Below are 14,307 nucleotides of genomic sequence, written 5' to 3'. Positions count from 1 at the left end.
GAAAATTTTAAAATCAGTTAACTTTCTTTGTTTTTTCAGTAGCCCTAATCCTCTTCCCTTACATTGGTATATGTCGTACATATCTAGATTTTATATTAAAATGTATTTTCTTACTTTAAAATGTGTCTTTAACCATTACATAAATTAAACTCTAAATGCATTGAAGATAAAATTCTACAGAAAAACTGTCAAATGTACAAAAGCGGTGTTCAGAGGCGTAGTTCCTTCTCCACTACACAAGGGGGCAGTACGCACAAAACCTTAGCTGATATTTTCTACCCTACCAAAGACATGGCTGCGCCCTTGGTCTTTAGACGCGATTTACTGTCTTTTGCCAGAATATTAGGTGGAATTTCACAGTTGGTATGTCAACAATTAAGTTTCTTGTTTTATACACTGTGCTTAATCAGTTATTTTTGATTGTTAGGTTAGAGAGTGAAAAGATAACTGGTCATTAAAACCGCAATTTCGGTTACTCGTGGCTCCCTTCACTTCGTGCTGTTACACAATAAATGCTATAATATGTAGATTTCTACTAAATTAATTGTGTTTACAGGGACCTCGGGGTTTGAATTCTTGTTCTCGTCACAGGAAATGCGGTCAAACTCGGTAAGTTTTTGTCTGTTAATCTGTTGGCTTTGAAACTGACTAATAAAGTTACCTATTTTCAAGCCCATTTAAGATTTGCGTTCAAATCACGCTTGAAATGATAAAGGAGAAATAATTATGTACTGTGAACTTAAGGTTGAGGTTATTGATGGGAATAAAAAATATTTGATCCTGCAGCAACAACTGTAAATTATACTTAGTTTCATTTAATTCTAAATTAAGGGTATTTATTTACCAGCTTTAAATGGAAACCATGTCTGTGTTCAGCCCTCCATCTCAACTGCTATATGCATCTCTGTCCAGGTTCCAGCTTCTACAGTCATCCAGCACTTTCTTCCACACAGCCACACATTTATCTTCAACACCTTTTACAGTAAGATGCATATAACATTTTTTTTTTTATTAGAAATGGGATTTATAGCAAAGAGCCATTGTATTGAACTGTTTTTATATTCTTGGCCTGCTTGTTTTTTCACACAGATCACAGCCACAGATGAGCCTGACACACTCTTCCAGAAAGTGGTTGTTCTGGTCAAAGGTCATGACAGAGCGGTCTTGGACAGCTACGAGTTCTTCGCCACCATGGCGGCTAAAGAACTGGGCATCACTATGGCCAAAGTGTGAGTCTGAGTACCAATGCACCAAAAGCTCAAAGTATTTTCATTGGTTGTAATTTGGGGATTTTTTTTCAACCAGTTTTGAGCCTCCCAAGGACATAGAGAGACTGACGCTTTTGAAGTCAGTGCACATCTACAAGAAACACCGAGTTCAGTATGAGATGAGAACACACTACCGATGTATTGAGGTGGGGGCTTGTCCTGTTAAGTGGATAAAAAAAAAAAGTGGTGGTGCTTTTTAATAACCCATTTGTTGATTTTTTTTCCCCCCTTAGCTACATCATATTACAGGCTGCACAGCACAGGTGTATCTTGAATATATCCAGAGGAACCTCCCTGAAGGTGTAGCCATGGAGGTGACAAAGGTAAGGAAGAAAGGAACCAGTAAAAAAAGTAACTTACTAAAAAGGTTGAGGTTTTATAAATGAACTTGACTTTTCTCCTCTGTTTGCAATTACAGACAGCCATGGAGAAAATTCCAGATCACATCCTTGAACCCATGTGGAAAGACCATCCTATTGATGACAAACCAAGCAAATAGGTCATCTGGTGAATTTTTCTAAGTTGTAAAAAGTTTAAGAAGCTTTATGTATAAAGCTATATGTATAAATCTGCAAGATCCTCATACAAAGCTGATTACTGATCTTTAGCTACATATTTTGCATACATTTATCAGTGTGTTAAAAATGTGTTACTCTTGTTCAGTTCTAAACCACTTCTGTGTGTCAAAGTTTGTTTCTAAGTAAAATTTATAAAATCTTATGTGGAATGTAGTTTTTTTCTGTTGTAATTCTGCTGTAATACATCGTATTTGATTCATTGAATGTGTGTTGGGCATTTAAATAATGTTGACATGACAAGACCTGCACACATTTATTTATTGTATTTAGGCACATAAAAATCACAGCACAAAGTTTCATAGATGCATAAAAAACACAGCATGCTCAAATCAAGTGACTAGTATTTAATAAAAACAAGTAATTTGCTCATTTATATAAATCATGCAAAATGTAACTCGATATTTTCAAGTTGCACATTACAGATCATGTTATATGTAAAGGAGGGTTATCAGATCTTTCTGCCCATATACAGATTCTAAATGAGCTGGTACTGACTGAGAAAAGTGTGTATTTCTTTGTTAGCAGAATGCTCAGTAATCTGTCAGTGGATACAGTTTTATGTATAAATCCCTGAAATGTAAGTACTTTGTTTTTTCAAAGAAACATTAGTCTTAAGTTTAGCTGCACTTAAATATCATGAATAGAATTTTCTAAATTGATTCTAATTTGACTTGCAGCAATTTATAGATGTTAATTGTTCAAATAATGTGAAGTTTTAAATTCCCAGAAGTGATGGTTTCAAATGCTGAAGCTATAAACACATGTATATAAATTTAAGTTTTCATCCTTGCAGTGGCACACAGGCACAGTGTGGTGATCTCTAAATAGACCGAATTTAGCTCGTCTACTCTGAAACTGACAATTAAGTTGGAGCTGAAATGCACCACTGCAATTCTATTAAAGTAAAAAGCACCTTCATGAATGAGCATCCTTTGCTAGCTCTGTACAGTTTTAAGACTGGAAATTATCCAGGATACATTTAAATGCCATACTGCTGTTGGATACAGTTAACACAGGCCTTACTAACAATCAGAGTTCAAATGCAAAAAAACATTCAAAATATTACATCCAAGCAGTCCTTTGCAATACTGCACAAGCTGATATAAAACATTCTTATAAAGAACAATGAATGGTCTGATCTTTGCAGCTCAGGCATAAACACAAACCCATAAATACTTAGCAGCCTTCCGATTGGGATGAAACTTCGATGTAGCTGCGTCGCCTGTCCTGAAAAAAAAAAAGAATCTCTCTTTGTACGAGAGGCATTAAAGACACATCAGGAGGCTCACCTTGTCGATTGAAGCACTGCATCTTCTCAGATATCATGCTGCTGATCGAGGAGAGAAGGGATGTGAGGGAGGGTCGGGGCTCGTGGGGCCAGGGAGGTTAACTGTACTTTGTGCCCTCCCACCCCCTTTAGGAAACAACGAAAGTCAGTTTGTTATAATCAACCACAGGGACTACAGAGGTGGAGGACAAAAGCAAAAAAATAAATGCTGAGAAATCTGAAGAGATAAAGAGACGATGGGAGACTGCTGCAGCTGGAACTGTTTCCCCCCTTGGGTCTGCAGCAGAAATAAAATATTCTGCAGCATCTGTGTGTTTCCAAGCATAAATACGTTTGATCGTGAGGAACATTTAAAAGTTCTGGTTTGGATCAATGAAGAAAACTTGAACTTTAGGGAATAAATGTGAATTCAATTTAGCAATGTTTGGCTTTTTTGAATAAATTAGCCATTCCTAAATGAGGATGTAAAACACCTAAAGCTTATTTTTTGTATTCATCATTCCAAACAAGTTTATTTAAGGCATTTCTGATTAGTTTAGTCACTAAATTATGACATTAGTAGCTGCAACTTTAAAAGGCTACTAAGCCATCAGAACAGAACAATTGTTTATACATTTTTACATGATTGAGCTATCCTTAATGTCCTGCTCACATCTGAAGTGCACAGGAAATTACCATTTTGTTTCTTTTTAAAGAGTTAAAAAAAAAGTTCAGCCATTTGTCATCTCAGATTATCCTTTCAGAATGATGTCCTCCTTTTAGACATGCTACCACTGATTTTTATATAAAATGAGCATTTAAAAGCCTTGATATTGGAGTGGTCCTGAGTCCTCCAGTAACATTAGCTTCCATTACACTTCTTGGAAAACCCTTTAATATGCTCTCCAGTTACCTATTCAGATGTTTTTGATTATTGTTTCCCTCATTTTTGCTTAGAAATGTCTTACTTCAATAGATGTAAGAAATAATAACGTGCTACTTTTAGTAAAGCACTAGAGCTAGCACTTTTTAGCTCCAGAGAGTATAGAAAAACTTCTATACAAACATATATGGTGGCTTTTAAGTAAAAATACTTGGATAAAATGTTAAAGTATCAAATAACATAGGCTCACGCTGACGTTTTTTTCATGGTTTCTTCCAAAAGTTTTCCTACACCTTTTAAATTCTCATTTTGGGTCATAATATGAGACATTCCTAAGCACAATTAGGATTTAATGTCAGACCAACAAAAAATAGCAGATCATTGTGAAGTGTAGATAAGTCTAGATGTAATTTATGGGGCGTAACCTGGAAGCTTGGTACTGATGGAAACCAGTTTTCAGGTTTTTATTAGTGAATAAAGTCAGAAAATCAACTATTATTTTTCTTCCAGTTCACAACTGCACACTACATTGTGTTCGTCCACCAGCACAAAACTCTTATAAGATTTATAGCTGGCGGCAAATTGACAAAAATGGGGAAAAGTTCAATACTTCTAAAGATTTTGAAAGGCATTGACATGCAAATTGCTTCGGACTTTTTTGTGAATGAACAAATAAGGAGAAGTAGAGTTTATTTACTTTTTGTTTTATTTTATATTCTTTCACGACCGTCTCAGATCTTAAACGTTTTCATAAAACAAATTCACAGATTCACAATATTTATAGTAATTACAATAGGTAAGGATGTAACACCTCAAAAAACTAAACAGAGTAAAGAGACTAACTTTTAACTAAAGTGAATACTAATTATGCAAAATGCCTTAGTGTCATGTCACAACAGATTGCTGGAGACAACACGAATCTTTCAAATAGCAGTACTCATAACTTGAAATAGCAGCACATTAAATATATATAATCTATATTACAAAATGTAATATTCACGAATACTACAAATTCAGTTGTCTTATCACTTGACAAATGAGCAAGTGTTTAACAATATTGTTGCACTATTTTGCGACATAATACATAACTACCTCAATGTAACAAAATGAAAGACAAGGGCGCTCCAAGATGTGAAATTAATCCTTGAGGGTACAGTGTTTTTCCCTCTCCCCCTCTTCTGCCATTTTCTGATATACAGTGTCACCATTTTTTTTGTCTTTATCGAGAAATCAGGAAAGAAAGTTAAGGCTAACAGGTGACAACAATAACAGAACATTTACCAAACAGTATTCTTTCCCCTTTAAGAACGTTTAACTACGAACATCTTTTAACAATATCAAAAGTCTCTGCAGTGCCAACATTATTGATGAGCAACACAACGTGTTAATGCGTTCACATTGCCGAGTTATTCATCGTTTTATATGTCTCCAGTGGGAACAAGTAAGTTTCCTCCCATTTCCGGAATGAAATACCAATAATACTTGTCCACAGACTGGATAATAGATATTTGAGTTTGGGGATGATTCAATCCATTTTAGGCCACTCATACTATGTCAGGTGCTCATTTTATAGCTTTTATTCAGTTAAAATCGGCGGCCAACAGGGGGGCCTGGCCACCTCTGGCCTCTGCCAGGTGGGGGGTGAGGCGGAGGAGAGACCGGTCCATTGTGGTAGCTGTGTAAAAGGATAAAATCACACATTGGATATTTGGCTTTGGCCAATAGGGGGCACACTCTGGTAAGAGCAGCAATCTCTAGGCAAGTTTCAGTAAACTCTATACATGTGAAAAGAAAAAGATGTTTTTGTAGTTTAATCCTTCATGCACGAATAATATAGCTTGATGCTGTAAGTGTACTATGTCTGTTTAATGACTTATTTAATAACTAGCAAAAGTGTGTTGAAGAAAGGCATATATTAAAGCAAGAATATTGTATTTAGTTCTAGCACTTGAATGATTATGTGCTAGATCACAAATAAGTGTAAAAAATATCAAGCTAAATTTTTAAACAATGCAATAACCATGTTGAGCAGAAAAGAACAGTCTAATCTTAAGAGCCTTTTCACTCACAGGGCTTTTCCACCAAAGAGGCTCGGGCTGAAAACCACAGCTGGTGCTTAGGTTCTTCGAAAGAACAGTTTTGCTTCTCTACCAACCCAGAGCAAAGTTACAGACATGTTATTACATTAATATAGGCACACAAATTATATTATTGCTTCCAGCATCCTTGCAAACAGACCCCCCCATTTCTACCCTACTCTGTTAATATTTTTTTAAACATGCAGCTCTTCAATCCTAATCAGCTGAGCTCTCATGTACAGCAGCAGCAATGGAAAACAGCATGTAGTTCATTATATAAGCAGTCCAAGAAGTAAATAAAAGATCAACTGTATTAAAAAGTCCATCAGAAAATGAAATTATGGTTTTAAGGGAAAGTTGTCATCTCTACTTTAACTCCAATATTGGTTAACTAAGCTAACAAAGTCAGCATCTATTATTCTGCTTATTAAAGCACTATATTTCCTGTTTCCTTTTATATTTGCTTTTAATTGATGAGAAACAAAACTGAAATGAGCAGTTTTTAAAATATTAAACATTACAAGTGAAGAACCAGAAAGTGGTTCTTTCCTATGTTCCAGCAGCAAAGTGGTACCAGGCTGCTCCAGTTTCTAAGATCCAAGATTTCACTTTGTGTTTGTGGAAATATAAAGTACCAGGTCTTAGTAAGCTCTAGCACCAGGTAAGCCCAGGAACCAATTGGGTGAAAAAGGTCCCATAGAGTAATGAATCTCAAAAGTAAGACAACAAAGAGCCAAGAAAGGTTAGGAGAAAAGTGTTGTATGGAAACTGGAACCGGTCTTACCCTCTTGGACCACGGGGGAGGAAGTGTGGTGGAGGGCCAGGCGGTGGCATGCCTCTGCCTCTAGGGTGTGGTGGCCGCCCTCTGAAACCAGGGTGACCTGGAGGGGAGGGTGGAGGGGGTCCATGCCTTTAAAAAAAGCAAAAGAAAAATCATGCGTGCTTTTTAAACAATACTGACACCTGTATCATTTACTTCTGAACAATATCTAGAATGTAAATAATAGCATAGAGAGAAACGTAAAACAATGGACTGAACTGCATTTTATATATATGATTGTGAATTAATGTAATCTGTCTATTATATTACCTTAAGGCAGGGTTGTATGCTTGGCTTTTTCTCACCGAGAGCATAGGCTCACAAATTAAATGTAGCAGTACTAAGAACTTTCTGGCATAGCACGATTTTTTTAACTTAAAATTAACCCGGGTTATGATTCATATTTTATGAAGTTCTCCTTCTTTAAAGGTATTTTGAAGGATTTTTTAAAAGACCCGCCCTGTGCACTTAAAAAAAAAAAAATGCACGTGCAAGAACATGCACAAGACCATTTCCCCTTGTGCACGCCCTGTTTAAAATGTGCTGTTCTCATAGCTCAAACAAGCTTACTGTGTCCACATATAGCGGGTACTATATAGCAAACTGACCATTCATACAGATGATCACTGCTTTTTGCTCCATTGGTCACGTAACTCCTCCTCCTCCATGCGGTACCAGCGCCTTCTCTGTTATTAGTCGAATCCCATAATGCTTTGCAAGCAGAGCTCTCCATGCACAGAATTCTGGGATATATCTGCCTCTTCTGCCTTTCTTTTCTTCTCATACACTTCATAGACATTTTTCTCTTATGACCCTCTGCCATTTTCAAAGAACTGTGGTGAGAAAGGTGAGCTTCAATGACTGTCTGAAACTGTAGCTCACCACAGATATACGACTGTAAGTGCAAATGCGCAGAAAAATATAGCGAACGGGACGAGCACATACAGACGGCCTTACGTAAACATATCACCAGAATGATTGACAATTAGGAGGACCAATTATTTAGATGATCAATCCGGAAATAAAAGATCATCCTCTAGTCTATACCTTTTAATGGAGGTTTCTAATCACAATTGCCAAATTACCTGCCTGCTTCTGCCCTATGCAATATGTACAGAACATAAGGTTGTCCTCAAAGTCATGTCCTGTTTGCTGACATCTCCCATAAAAAATTTTAATAAAGACCTTGTATCTTCATCTCTTCAAATAATAATTTATACAAGGTTTACATTAAACTTCGTCATATGGCATCTATTGCACTTACTTTTCTTTAGGACAAGTCATAATGATTATATATTAATTTTGATTTTCTAAGATTTCTGTAGTTCACAGAGGCACATAGTTGATGAGGTTGTTTATGAAATAAATGCAGGGAGGATGTATTTTAGTGCAACAGGTTCAAATAAAAGAAAATTTTGGCTAAACATTGCATTTACATCCCAATTTTTAATTCAGGGTGGATCACTGGACTTTGGGCACGTGTGGCTCATGTTCAATGGCGAAATGGAGAGTCGCTCTTCTCCTTGATTGCAGAAATGGGCTGCAGCGTTCAGGAAGACTGAGGGGCTCCCTCACTCACACTTTGCTGAAGCAATAAACTCAAAGCTGTCAGTAAATGTGTCATCACAAAAGTCTCCAACAAGAAAGGAAATGGTCACTAGTTTAAAAAAAATATCCTAAAAGTCGCTGAAAATAACAACCATGTTGCTGAGTTGACAACACTGTGCTCACCTGCCGCTGTGAGCCGATTGAAGTCCGGCACAGTGTTTGTTTTCACAGCATGTTCCTCATGTTTATGTGCCAACAAGGATATAAATGCGTTTTAAGACACTGTTTCTGCTGCCATTACGCTCATTAAAAGTCAGGATATTGACATACAGTATTTCCTTTGTATTTCTAAAAGTTTTAACGTAACCAGCATAGGGGGGGAACTTTGTTTTCCCAAAGCTGCATGACAGTGGACAGTGAGAGAGTGGGATGGAGGCTCGCTTTGGATCCACTCATTCCTTGCGTAGAAGGACAAGTTGCACAGTTTGTTGCTTTTAGGTTTTGGTCCCAAAGTCTCCTTTAACAGAGAGAAATCCCACTAAAAAGGTGCTAGAAAGGTCTGAAAAGACGCTAAATATAACGACAAAAGCACTTGTGCCTCTGCTGGAACAGTGACGTCTAGTAGCTGGTTCCTTAACTATTTTCCTTATACAAAATTACCATTATACTTTTTAGAAATGTCTACCTTTTCTTATTTTTTAACAAAAGGAGAAGGAATATCTTATTTAAATCAAGACTGACTTATTTTAGGAGCAAATATGAATGAAAGAGGAGAAATCTGGATTGGCAAGCATGCTCCTATTTTTTCCCCCTACTCACACCAATCTATTTTTAGGCGCAAATGCAAATAAAACCCTGCACTGTACAGCCCTGCCTTAAGATGATTTTGGGTGCAGACACTATAAAGGTGAACTAGACCATCTGATTTACTTGATATGACAATGTCAACATGTTACCTTGGCATGGGTGGAAAAGGCCCACGAAAGTGCATAGGAGGGGGAGGAGGAGGGAGAGGAGGCGGCGGTGGACCCATACCCATGGGACCACCCCTACCACGATGTCCTCTGAGGTCAGGGTAAGGTCTCATCCTCCCCATTCCTCTGCAAAAGAAATGCATATTAACTTTTAATATACTTACATGGACGGTGTTAAACAAAATAAATTGAACATTCCTTTAGGATCCCCACAGAGCGCAGAGGCAGGCTGGCATGATACATCATTAATGCTCGGCCAACTTAAAACTTCTCTAACTGAATACCTCATGGGTCCGAATCCGTTCATGGCTCTATCTTTCCCACGGCCTCTCCCACGTCCCGGTGGACCAAAGCCTTTGACCATACCTCGCCCACCGCGCATACCACCACGACTCATATTCCCACCTCGACCACTGCCTTTGGACCCTCGTCCCCTGTGGAAGTAAGGAAAGACTTTAGCAGTGTTTTATAATTACACTTCACTTTTTGATCATCTAGTTCTTTTTTCATAATAATGGAAAAGGTAAAGTCACTTTAAGATTGACATTATAAACAGAGAAATTATTTCTAAACAACTGACGCTGTTCATTTCTTTAATGCTAGCAGCTAGTATCACAGTACTGTTACTTCTAATAAACTGCATAATAAAAGTTTTTTTTTTTTTTTTATATATATATATAATGGGGAAGTTATACTTTTGGGAGAATATTTTAATTTGTGAGCCACTAAATGAAATAACTTTTACAGTCAACTCCTTTATAAAATGTCCTTTTGTAAAACAAGAGTTTTAGTCCAGTTGACCTTTCAGAGTGAGTAAAATTATAATATTTATCTAAGCGTTCAACTTTCATTCTAGATCCAGTAACACTTAATTTATTTTAGGAAGTATTCACTCTGATTTCCACCTCAATTTTAGATATAATCCATCTAAACCTAATACTTGGTATGCACCACAGGTTTTTAAGATAGCTGTAATTAAGCCCTGAATTAAGAAACTAGATTTTTCAAGTTTCAGTCAGGTTTTAGAGCAAATAAAAGCACTTTCTCCTCTGTTAGTTTGCAGATTGTGTTGAAGACTGATTCAGTTTGTCATTGTACAACTTGTCATAAGTTTAAGTTCACTTTCTGATTGCTTTAAATCACCTATGAACATAATGTTGTACCCTAAAATTATCCAATGTCTTCCTATTAAATTTCTACCTCTAGTCGATCAAACACACAAACTTTCCATAATCAGAACAAACGTTATGAAGCTACCAATATTTATTTTGAATGCCTCCTTCTGTCTCCTTGAACCCCAGGCCACTTACACTGAACCCGGTTCTGCTTCAGGTTTCTTCCCATTAAAATTGAGTTTTCCCTTTCTGCTGTTGCTGCATGCATGCTCAGTATGAGAATGCTGTGGAGTCATTCAACAACAAAATTGAAGCAAACATCTACTGTCGTCATGCTCATGCAGGAGGAGCGTGTGATGCAAAGTCAATGATTCGATGAAATCAGCAAGGTTTTCTTCAATAGAAAACTTTTAATCAATCTAACTGTATGATCTGATTGAACTGTCTCTGTAAATTGTCTTGGGGTGGCATTTGTTTTGAACTTACACTATATAAATATACTGAAATTAATTGAATGAATGAGCCGTTTATCTATATATAGCCAAAAAGACTGCTTTCTAAAACCTGTTTCTTTTCTCCTGTATACTCTTTAATGAATAGTAATTCAAAATTGTGTTTGTAGAGTATTAAGCATTCCAATAAAAAAAAAAAAAAAAAAAAAGAATATTCATAATAAGAAAATTGGTCTGCTGAAAATCAGGCATGTCAGATATTTATAGATGTTGAGAAAGCTCACATTAGAATACTCTGTGCACAGCTATGAATAGCTAGTGCATGATAAACATGGCAGAAAGCAAGGCTATTCATCACATTTATATTTTTCCCTCTGGTATTTTAAATATCTCACTGAATGATCATGTTGCATCCAGAGCTAAAGGATAACCAAAGACACCACGGGACAGACCTGGAATTGGAGTCACCTCCAGCTCTCTGGGATTCATTCTTCGATATTTTTGACTTTTGATCAGGCTCTGCATCCATCTGAAAACAGTCAGCCAGGACAGTTCCCATTAAAAAGGAAAAAATGTCAGATCCTTTATGCAGGCTTGTATGTTCATTTTAACCTCCCTGTGCTGAAAAATAAAACATTAATTGAAGACAGTATACCCACATTAATCTAAAACAGAAAATGTATCATTCAAAAGTAGAAATTATTATAAAAGTCGAGAACAAAAGATGAGCTAATCTTCCATAAAATGTCTATAAATTCCCTGCAGCTATAAGGTAATGGATCCTGATACACAGACAACTTCTAATTCGGCAAAAATGTTTTTCATTCATTCATTCATAACTATTTTTGATAAGTCATCTTTAAGATCTGATCAGACATGAACATCAGTTTTGCAGATTTATGACAGGTTTGCAGTGCTGAATTTTATGGTGCATGACACAAATGTGTGCAAGAGCGAAACTCTTAAACAGTGCATTTATCTGCACAATGATACCACACCATGAAATCTAAACATGAAAAAAATCATCTGCATTATTTGCAGCATGAATTGGATGTGCATATAACTTGGTATTAACATGTGCTGACAAGAGTAAACGATAACTAATTTAAAAAAGAAAAGTAAAGACATGAAATCAGAGTAGGTCCACTGCTGATTCAGCCATAAATTTAAACCAGGATAAAATGGAAAATGTAGATGTCCACATGCACTGGATTTCTGTTCTATAGGGAATCAGTATGACCAGATGATCCTCTAACAAAAACCTGATTTTGGGATTTTTTTTTTTCCCTTTAATTTTTTGTTGTTTTTTGACCATGCCATGTTTCCAAAGGGTTTATTTTTTTTTTTTTTTTTATGTTTGAACAGCTTAATTAAGCAAAATACACATTAATTGCTAAGTTCCCAGTAACATTTTGGAGCAAACATGGCACTATGATCTTAACAGATTGGTTTGTGACTTGAACTGAAATGGGTGGTTTATAGTTGCATGTTTATTCTGGAATGCACCTCAAAACAAGCTAATTCATGCATGTGTTCTGCTATAATGTCATACTTTGAAAAAAAAAACCCTCTAATTTTAAGAGTTCTTATTCTTTTATAGTCAGGGTCAATTAGACAGTATGGCAGACATTTCTACTAATGGTGATTCTATAAATATGCAACCTATAAAACTAAATAGGTGGGTTCATTAGCAGATGGGCAAATGGGTAGAGTGGAAGAATGGTTAATGAAAGGGTGTATTGGTAAATAAATAATAGACAATGGGAGATGGAAAATCTTGGTGAATCTAAATATATCGATCTATATTCCAGAGTTTCTTGTCAGAGCTGTGCCTATGGGCTCTGTTCAAATATCATCCCCTCAGCATCTACGGTAGTAAAAAAAAACAAAAACAGTCATATAGATTGAAGATTTTAAACAATTTTAAATACAAAAAAATTAAAAGACCCAATTTCATACCTTTTTGTGTTAAAGAATTTTGATTAATTCAATTCAAAAATACTTTGTTGACCCCAAAGGGAAATCAAATGTTTTTTTTTTATATTATGCTTAGATATCTGTCAGGACCTGGATTGGCTTTTTACTGTGCACAGTTTATTGTATTTATATTTATGAACTAATTTAGTGTGCCAAGTTATATAGCACATCATTAAACGTGGAACTTGTCCTGTTTTTTCATATGATACACATTTTATAACAATAGACATGGGCATTTCTCGTGTATATCCATTGGGGAGCACACCTGCTATGGTAGATTCGTGTGTTGAAGAAAATATTTCATTACTTTATATTTGGCTAAAAAGATAGCATTAAACAAATATGAAAACTTGACAGGTTCAGAGTAACCATGGATAGAGGACACGATGCTAAAGGAACACCATAATGGAGCCATTCTGTTGTACTCGTTGGTAATATGAATCCAAGAACGACTAACGTGGCAAAAAAAAAAAGCTACAATAGTAATAAAAAACGCAATAATATGTGGTAAGTTTTATTTCCCCGAGCTGAGCAGAAAACGTTGGTTTGGTTATCAAAAACATCTTGAAGGACTCTGACTAACTCCTGGATTTAGCCACAATCCCCAACTAAGTATGTCTGTTTTCTTATTAAGCGAATTTCGAAAATAATATTAAATTAAATGCCTTATTAAACGTCAAAAACAAACCCTGAATGACAGTTAAGCATGGAGGGGGCGTTTCTGTTATTTCTAACCATTTCAACAGCCTTACAGGAATGAAAGCAGGGAAAATGGCTTACCCTATTAGTCGTGCGGGCAAGGTATAATTTTTAAAAAGTAAAAAATGCCCCTCTTGCCAACCTATATATAAAATATGTGGTAGAAAAATAAAAAATTTTAGTTTTGGAAAAAAATTCCACAGCGCCCGTTATTCCTAAACGTTTTGAAATGGCGGCTTCGCAGGGCATCCTAGGCTGAGATTTCTTTGTGTGAGAAATCTGTTTTAGTCCCGCCCACTGGGCTTAATACTTATTCTGATTGGCTGTTTTTCAACTATCTTCCAAATGGCCCAATTCTGATTGGTGTTTATTTCTGACGCGTAATCAATTGTCTACCCTCTATGGATCACATTAAATAAGATGTGCAGGATAAATTTACTTCTTGGTTTTAGAAAAACAAGAAAAAAATAGGAGCAGTTACAGGCTCTAAATGAACACATTGCCTCTCTAATCAATGAACATTAATAAACTAAGTTATAACTAATTAAATATTTTGTCTTATAGTTCACAGACACACAAAATACCTGATTACCATTTTTTTTCAAAGACCTGAATCATAAAACAGGTGAATGACTGAATCAGGTTCAG

At 36.1% G+C, this 14,307-nt stretch overlaps 2 protein-coding genes across 4 annotated transcripts; one reads left to right on the top strand and one right to left on the bottom strand.

Moving 5' to 3' along the window:
• Nucleotides 1-271: 271 nt before the first annotated feature.
• Nucleotides 272-1,979, top strand: mrps10 (mitochondrial ribosomal protein S10). Of its 2 annotated transcripts, none has more exons than XM_015369724.1 (7): nucleotides 272-363; nucleotides 557-609; nucleotides 877-982; nucleotides 1,090-1,229; nucleotides 1,306-1,414; nucleotides 1,502-1,591; nucleotides 1,687-1,979. In XM_015369724.1, exons 1-7 carry the CDS (start codon nucleotides 292-294, stop codon nucleotides 1,765-1,767), a joined length of 651 nt encoding a protein of 216 aa, XP_015225210.1. In that variant the 5' UTR covers nucleotides 272-291; the 3' UTR covers nucleotides 1,768-1,979. The 2 variants fall into 2 exon arrangements, with proteins under 2 accessions (XP_015225210.1, XP_015225215.1); XM_015369729.1 differs by having other exon boundaries at nucleotides 913-982; nucleotides 1,687-1,978.
• Nucleotides 1,980-2,068: 89 nt separating this feature from the next.
• Nucleotides 2,069-13,912, bottom strand: LOC107081653 (basic proline-rich protein-like). 2 transcript variants are annotated; one of them, XM_015369829.1, is made up of 6 exons: nucleotides 13,741-13,912; nucleotides 11,436-11,512; nucleotides 9,701-9,850; nucleotides 9,399-9,542; nucleotides 6,859-6,984; nucleotides 2,069-5,671 (listed from the first exon to the last, which is right to left on the bottom strand). In XM_015369829.1, exons 2-6 carry the CDS (start codon nucleotides 11,510-11,512, stop codon nucleotides 5,581-5,583), a joined length of 588 nt encoding a protein of 195 aa, XP_015225315.1. In that variant the 5' UTR covers nucleotides 13,741-13,912; the 3' UTR covers nucleotides 2,069-5,580. The 2 variants fall into 2 exon arrangements, with proteins under 2 accessions (XP_015225315.1, XP_015225316.1); XM_015369830.1 differs by having other exon boundaries at nucleotides 2,075-3,260.
• Nucleotides 13,913-14,307: the final 395 nt, after the last annotated feature.

This window comes from Cyprinodon variegatus, unplaced genomic scaffold (genome assembly GCF_000732505.1).
Source record: "Cyprinodon variegatus isolate N-32 unplaced genomic scaffold, C_variegatus-1.0 Scaffold38, whole genome shotgun sequence".
NCBI lineage: Eukaryota > Metazoa > Chordata > Actinopteri > Cyprinodontiformes > Cyprinodontidae > Cyprinodon > Cyprinodon variegatus.
The sequence above is the reverse complement of the archived record's forward strand: the minus strand, read 5'-3'. Positions and strand labels throughout refer to the sequence as shown.

What these genes read in the sequence shown, in the direction of transcription:
- mrps10 (XM_015369724.1), top strand. Translation starts at nt 292, where the DNA reads ATGGCTGCGCCCTTGGTCTTTAGACGCGATTTACTGTCTTTTGCCAGA. An exon ending in AGGAAATGCGGTCAAACTCG is followed by an intron (nt 610 to 876) that starts GTAAGTTTTTGT and finishes GTCTGTGTTCAG; the next exon opens with CCCTCCATCTCAACTGCTAT. An exon ending in TATCTTCAACACCTTTTACA is followed by an intron (nt 983 to 1,089) that starts GTAAGATGCATA and finishes TTTTTCACACAG; the next exon opens with ATCACAGCCACAGATGAGCC.
- LOC107081653 (XM_015369829.1), bottom strand. Translation starts at nt 11,512, where the DNA reads ATGGATGCAGAGCCTGATCAAAAGTCAAAAATATCGAAGAATGAATCC. An exon ending in CCTTTTCCACCCATGCCAAG is followed by an intron (nt 6,985 to 9,398) that starts GTAACATGTTGA and finishes CTTTTTTTAAAG; the next exon opens with GCATGGACCCCCTCCACCCT. An exon ending in CTCCCCCGTGGTCCAAGAGG is followed by an intron (nt 5,672 to 6,858) that starts GTAAGACCGGTT and finishes CCTTTTACACAG; the next exon opens with CTACCACAATGGACCGGTCT.